Source organism: Asparagus officinalis, chromosome 10 (assembly GCF_001876935.1).
Source record: "Asparagus officinalis chromosome 10, Aspof.V1, whole genome shotgun sequence".
NCBI classification, from domain to species: Eukaryota; Viridiplantae; Streptophyta; class Magnoliopsida; order Asparagales; family Asparagaceae; genus Asparagus; species Asparagus officinalis.
This window is the reverse complement of record NC_033803.1, coordinates 11,850,016-11,856,754: the sequence shown is the minus strand read 5'-3', so window position 1 is coordinate 11,856,754 and position 6,739 is coordinate 11,850,016. Positions and strand designations below refer to the sequence as shown.

General features: G+C 39.4%; 2 protein-coding genes across 2 annotated transcripts in view; both read right to left on the bottom strand.

The window, feature by feature from the left end:
* Positions 1,277–1,918, bottom strand: LOC109826332. Its single transcript, XM_020393359.1, has 2 exons — positions 1,622–1,918; positions 1,277–1,534 (listed from the first exon to the last, which is right to left on the bottom strand). The coding sequence occupies exons 1-2, from the start codon at positions 1,886–1,888 to the stop codon at positions 1,463–1,465; spliced, it is 339 nt and encodes a 112-aa protein (XP_020248948.1). The 5' UTR covers positions 1,889–1,918; the 3' UTR covers positions 1,277–1,462.
* The window catches only part of LOC109826460, an 11,309-nt gene continuing 6,627 nt past the window's right edge, over positions 2,058–6,739 (bottom strand). The window contains exons 2-8 of the mRNA XM_020393489.1: positions 3,636–3,695; positions 3,338–3,562; positions 3,025–3,266; positions 2,723–2,935; positions 2,539–2,643; positions 2,347–2,463; positions 2,058–2,225 (exon numbers count right to left, since the gene is read on the bottom strand). Coding sequence (XP_020249078.1) covers positions 2,058–2,225; positions 2,347–2,463; positions 2,539–2,643; positions 2,723–2,935; positions 3,025–3,266; positions 3,338–3,562; positions 3,636–3,695 — 1,130 coding nt within the window. The remainder of the gene's footprint in view (positions 2,226–2,346; positions 2,464–2,538; positions 2,644–2,722; positions 2,936–3,024; positions 3,267–3,337; positions 3,563–3,635; positions 3,696–6,739) is intronic.

Sequence of the window (6,739 nt, the reverse complement as noted above, 5' to 3'; positions counted from 1 at the left end):
TAGTATATAAGTATATATAAGTATACTTTCTCTTATATAAGTATATATAAGAATACTCTCTCTTATATATGTATAATGTATGTATATATGTATATATAAGTATACTCTCTCTTATATATGTATACTCCCTATTATATAAGTATACTCTCTCTTATATATGTATAATATGTGTGTGTGTGTGTGTGTGTGTGTATACTCTCTCTCTTAGTATATAAGTATATATAGGTATAGTATATTATAACGGCTACTTCTTCCTCATTGGCCCAACGGGCAACGGCTATTTATGCGATTCTCTCTCTCTCAAGTTATAACGTATAAATATATACAATATATTTACATATAATATATGTATATATAATATATAGTTACATAATAATTTGGAAGTATATACTAATACATAATTATATAAAATATAATAATATTAAACTAATTTTTAGCATTTTTTTATCAAAAAAAAGAAAAAAAAATTAAAAAAACCTAGTTGAGATGTACTTATCTATTGTGATGCGATAAATTCCAAAATAAATTTATACTTGTAATTTGTAAATGATTTATTAATTATTAATAAAGAATTCATTTTTATAATTTTTATTTGTAATTTATGTCATTTTAAGTGATTAATAAAATTATTATTTTTTATTATTTTTTTGGTTTTTTTATAATTTAAAATTTAAATAAAATTTAAAAATTTTGATTAAAACACTAGTAGAAAAACGACCAACCTAGACGGAAATTTCCGTCTAGGTTGGTTCATCTAGACGGAAATCCGTCTAGGTAGATTGGTTTATTCTGTTTCCATCTAGTTTGCATCAAACTAGACGGATTTCCGTCTAAATTGATCAATCTAGACGGAAACCAACCTAGACGGAAGTAACATTTCCGTCTAGGGGAAAACCGTCTAGGTAGTCAGCCTAGACGGAAATCCGTCTAGGTTGTCATCCTAGACGGAAATCTGTCTAGGTTGACAACCTAGACGGATTTCCGTCTAGGATGACGACCTAGACGGATTTCCGTTTAGGCTGACGACCTAGACGGTTTTCCATCTAGGTTGACAACCTAGACGGATTTCCGTCTAGGTTGGTGCAGTCTAGACGGAATTCCGTCTAGGTTGCTATTTTTCCAGCAAAAAAAATATATTACAATTTGTATTTTCCTGTACAATTACACCAATACATGAATACATACAATAAATACTGTATATATGAATACATCCAACCATCCAAATATAATCAAGATTTTAGACAATTCCATTCAAACCCAAAAATATTCAAATCCAACATAATGCACAGATCCAGCCATAATATAATCAATTCCAGCATAATAAACAAATCCAACTATCTACTTCAAAATATGCATCAACCAAGACCGTCTAATATATACATCCAACAAGCATATAAGTATTGTTATAACAGATAAAGCTGTTCATTGCATTAAAAATGTACAAAAAACCTCATAAACCTCATCAGTCGTCGTCGTCGGCAGTATCTCTATCCCGGTTACGAGAACGTGTGCTGCTCCCTCCAATATCTCCACTCTGAATGGTCAATTGAATAATCATTAAGGAGTGTTTAATACATATTAAATATAAATGAATTTATTATTTTAAGGAAAAAAAAGGTACCTGAGTGTTGCTCTGACCAGCACCGGAATTATCGCCAAGCGAGCTTATAATCCGTATAACACCACCATACGCGCTATGAGGAATCGCACCGCTTAAATATTGCATGACATACCCCAGGAGATCATCCATCGAGTTCGCCGTCAGCGCAACTTTTGTCATCTCATTAGTCACCTGGATATGTAGCTCCGAGTCAATCTTGTCAAGCAAATATGCAGAGATACGTGCGACAAATGGCATAGCCTGGAACCGAGGCGGGGCTGCTCTCATGGATGTAAATGGTGTGGAGGATGCTGTGGATGACCTCATGCTTACGCCGTGTGAAGCTCCAACACCATGCAGATGATATCTCCCTCTCCTATGTTTAGGGAGAAATAAATATTAAATTTTAATCTCGAATTCAATAATGATAAAAAAAATACAAATAGGAATGTAGTATTCAAATTGATTCAAATTTTCTACATCCATACATATTATGACCCATCAAATGCTGTGTGAGAGTAATGTTGTCCTCTGCAGAAAGCATGTGAGGGTCCGGCTCAGATTGTTCCTCCTGCTGCGACATATACACAGTTGCAGCCTCCTTTGATGCAGCCTCAAATCCCTCCTAAAGCACAAATATATAATTATTTCATGGTAAAGACAATGTTATTTGTGTTCTCATTTCCTCATAATATTAACAACAAAATAGAATTAATAATACTACACAAGATATGTATAACTCTCACCACCAACTCGAGATTTGCCTTGATCTTATCTCGATTCTTCTCATCACCCCTATATCTATCACGGAAAATGCCATACGCCGCTTTCGCCCTCAAGTGTATTGGCATTAATGATTTTCCCTGTCATATTATATATTATCACACTCATAATCATACTAATCATTAAATTCATCAAAACTTTAGACGGAAATCTACCGTATCCTGACAATAAACATCCTCCAGATTGGCATAGGAGTGTGAGCCCAAGTGGTGGTCATGCAGCTTCTTTCTTCTATTTTCTGACCCCTTCGTGGATTTATTCTTTTTTAAAAGAAAAAAATTAGCCATAATGCAATAAATTAATATCTTAAAAGTATAAAGTAATTTTCATGAAACTAACCTTGGAGGCATCGCTGTCCCAATACATGAGGAGAGCTGTGAAATGAACCTCGTCAACTCGGGCGTCGAGGTTTAAAAACCTCTGCCAGTCCTCCTCATACCTGTCATAGGTTTCATGTTTGATCTCATGCCTCCATTGTTTGAGAACTACTTCAACCTTAACATTGAACACATAATTCCAAGCCCCCTCAAAGTCCTCAAGGCAGAAGCAGTCCTGTAGATTTACATACACATTTAGGAAAGATAATTTAATATCAAATACTAATTATTAATAAATAAAAAGTAATAGCAATATGTAGTTACCATAAGCGCTGTCCATATCGCCTCGTATGCGCTCCATGGTAGTTCTCGAAATTGAAAATAAGGGTTGATAATGGTCGCTCTACGCACTAGAACCCCAATATATGCATTCAAGCGGGTCGACCATGGACCAACGGGCAAATTAGAACTATTCCACCGAATTATTGCCCTCATTCCTCTTGGCGGTTGTTTGGAATCAGGCTTACCTCCGCCACGTCTGTTCTCGATACGATCCTTCTTAGCACCTACAATAATAACATGATAATATATCATATAATATACAAATGTGAAAATTAAAAGTATTTATACAATTTACCATTCGCTATCTCTCTTTCCTTTGCTGCGAGTGCAACCTTCTTTCGTGTCTCAATCATTTCACGCATTTCTTCTAATTTTCTCGCAGCACGTGTATGGTACTTCCTTGCGTCAGCCATAGACTTATGAGAGGCTGGAGGTAAAGGTAAACTAAGATAGTCCTGTGTCTTTGGCCGCAAGTCCGTGTGGAATGTATAAGATGGATATGTCGGTGTCCAAGTATCCCCTACATAAGAAAGGAGAATCATTAATATAGTTTTTAATTAACCATTATAATTGAGCATTATAATATTGAATACCTGCATCAGGGGATGGTTCTGGTACTGCATCAGAGGGGCCAGGTGATGAATAACCCGCATCTGCAACAAATTAATCACTATTAGCTAGATAATTAATAATTGATAAAATATATTAAAGTATTAATTAATTTGGCAGTAAGTCTGATTCCTGATTAGGCAGTAAATCCGCTTCTGAGTTCGAGTCCGAAACTGATCTTGATTCGATCGCGATTCGTCCGAGTCCACTCTCGGTTGGATGACTCGTTGATTCCTCAACTCGTTAGCTTGATTCTGCACGCGGGTGGATTCATTCCGTCGCTTGCGTACGATTCGTCGATCTCATTGCCTTGTTGGTTCGTCGGTTTGTGCCGAGCTGAGCTAAGGGATCTATAAGCAATTTTATACGCCTACAGATACCCCCTCCAAAGTATTTCAGTCTCGTTCTTTTATAGAAGAGTCTGGAATACTTTGGATATGCTTGTCCCAACCTTCAGTCGGTGTAACGGGACTTTGGAATGATCTCCGTTCTTGATTCCTTCAATCTTCCAGGCTATTCGGTGCTTTGTCGAATATCTATAAGAGTTCCGGTGCTGCATTTATTGTCTGACCGTTGTCGGAATTTTAAACTTGGAGTTGATTCCTGATCTTTTAGCTAAACATCGATTGTTGGCGTCGAGTTTTTACTTGCAACGCGTTGTCCGGCGTAGTATTGTTGAGTTATCCTTAAGAATATTTATAAAAACATATCCTCCAGGAACTTCTCAAACCAAAAATAGGGAATAGTTTATACTCATATACCTTATTGGAGTGATTTTGTGCCTAAATGAGCTGAACCGGCTTAAAATGAGCCAAAAAAGGCAGTAAATCGGCTCAAAAAATCCTCCGACTCTTCCGAACAAATGGGAGAGAAGTGAGTGAATGATGGACTGAACCGTCGCTCGATTTGAAGTCGTTTCGGTGCTCGGTTCGGCTTCAATTTAGCTTCCGGTTCGAACCCGGTCCGGTCCGGTTCGGTTTGGTCAAAACCCGGTCCACCCTATATAAAAGGGGTTTTTTTTTTAAAAGGGGTCTTTTTCTTTTTCTTTTCCTCCACCTAGGGCCGGCCCCCCTCTTGCCTCCTTTTTTGCTTTTCTCTTCCCTCGAGTGTCCGATCTCCTTAAAAACTTGATATTCGTCTTAGATCTAGTACTCCTTTTGATCCTTGACTGAAAAATCCTTCGAAACTGCCATTTTTGAAATTTCTCTCAGGCCCCTCGAGCGCGTGGTTCGAGCACTTTTCAAGATCTAATCTTTATTGGATCTTCGAGCTTCCCCTCAGGTATATCTCCATAATTTTAGCATTTTTTATGCTTAATTTAATTTATGAACTCGTGGGGTTGCGTGCGAGGGTTAGGATTATGATTCGTCGCCTCGAGCTTATCTTTCAGGGGGTAAAAATGTGATTTTTTTCTAGATCTGACCTCTTGATTTTCTTTGTAGGTCACTATGTCGCGAGTCTAGAGAGGTCGTTCTCCTGCTGCATCGGCTAATGGCGTGCTTGCCTCATATGCTGGTGAGCTATTTTTGACCTTTTCGAAAATTTACAAATTAGTCCTCTTTTTTCTGGATATTTGCAAATTGGTCCCTTTTACCCCCCGTTGTTCTCCTTGGTGAGGCAACCGGGAAAGGCCTTGGTTCTCCTTGGTGAGGATCGACGCTTTATGGAAATTTTGCAAATTAACCCTCTTTTTTCTGAAAATTTGCAAATTAGTCCTTTTACCCCATTTTGCTCTCCTTGGTGAGGCGATCGGGAAAAGCCTTGATTCTCCTTGGTGAGGATCGACGCTTTAAGGATGGGTTTTGCTTGGTCAAAACCACATCTCATAATAAAGGGGGCGTTTTGACGCTGCATCGTGCTTAATAAGGCAGGGATATATTGTCGATATACATTATCTTATAAATGCGCAATGTGGCCAAATCGTCTCGCCCTTTATAAGGCAATGACTCTATCTTACCAATTGGCCAAATCGTCTCGCCCTTTATAAGGCAATGACTCTATCTTACCAATTTGTAAGATGAGTTCAATTTTCTTTTATATCTGAAATTAACAAACACTTAACTGCTTGTTTTCAGTGGAATATCCTTCCGGAGCTTTTTCATCGCATGCGGTGAATGGACGTCGTGATGAGTATTATTCAACATCTGATGACTTTTCGCCCATTCCGTTCACCTCCCAGTTTGCTCCGGGCACGTCGTTGGAAGTTGTCCAAGTGGTGAGGGAAGACTGATTACAGATGCGCCTCTCGTGAAGGATGCCGGTTCCGTTCAGTCTCTCAGGAAGACTGACTTCTTATTTGGCGACTCTACTAGAGATCCCGATGCAGCACTTATTGAAGCTGATTAGTGGCTTTACCAGACTGGCAGTCGTTTTATGTATTTGCCGAAGATTCCTCGGCACCGTTCCTTGACTGAGCTCAGACGCCAGGCTGTGAAACGGGAGATGTCGTGGCGTTTGACAGAGGAGCATGAGAGCGTCCACTGCGGCTATATTACTCATCAGGCAGTTCCTGGTTCGAGTCGAGATCACATTGTTGGACTACATCCTGGAGTACTGGGGCTAGATACTCCGCCTCGCAATGAGTTCCTCACTGCTAACTTAGGACGGGAGATGCCCGCACCGCGCCACAGATTCTATGGTTGGGTCCATTCTTTGGACAGCTTTTTGGTGGGCTCGTATGACGAAGTACGTCTTGAGCCGATGGAGCGAGGAGTTACATGCTTGTGGTCTTTATGCAGCCATTCGGGCCACCATGCATGGTTTGCCTACAAGCGCGAGGCATTTCTTTTCCCTATGCGAGCTCTACAATCCAGATTCCAACACTTTTCTGACCAGGCACGGAGAGTTGGGCTTGGCTCTTCATGAGATGCACAAGATTTCTGGCTTGCCCATGGGACAGATGCTATACCAGGAGTACTTTCCCTCCAACCATGAGTTGAATCAGTTGAAGGATCGCATGCCCGACCGCTATGAGACCTTATGGGACCTCACTTGTCATTATCACATTGCTTTGGCACATTTTAAGCCCCTAGCGAAGAGGACCAAAGCAAATGTGAGCCTGAAGCAGTTCGCATCATATTTGTTCAGG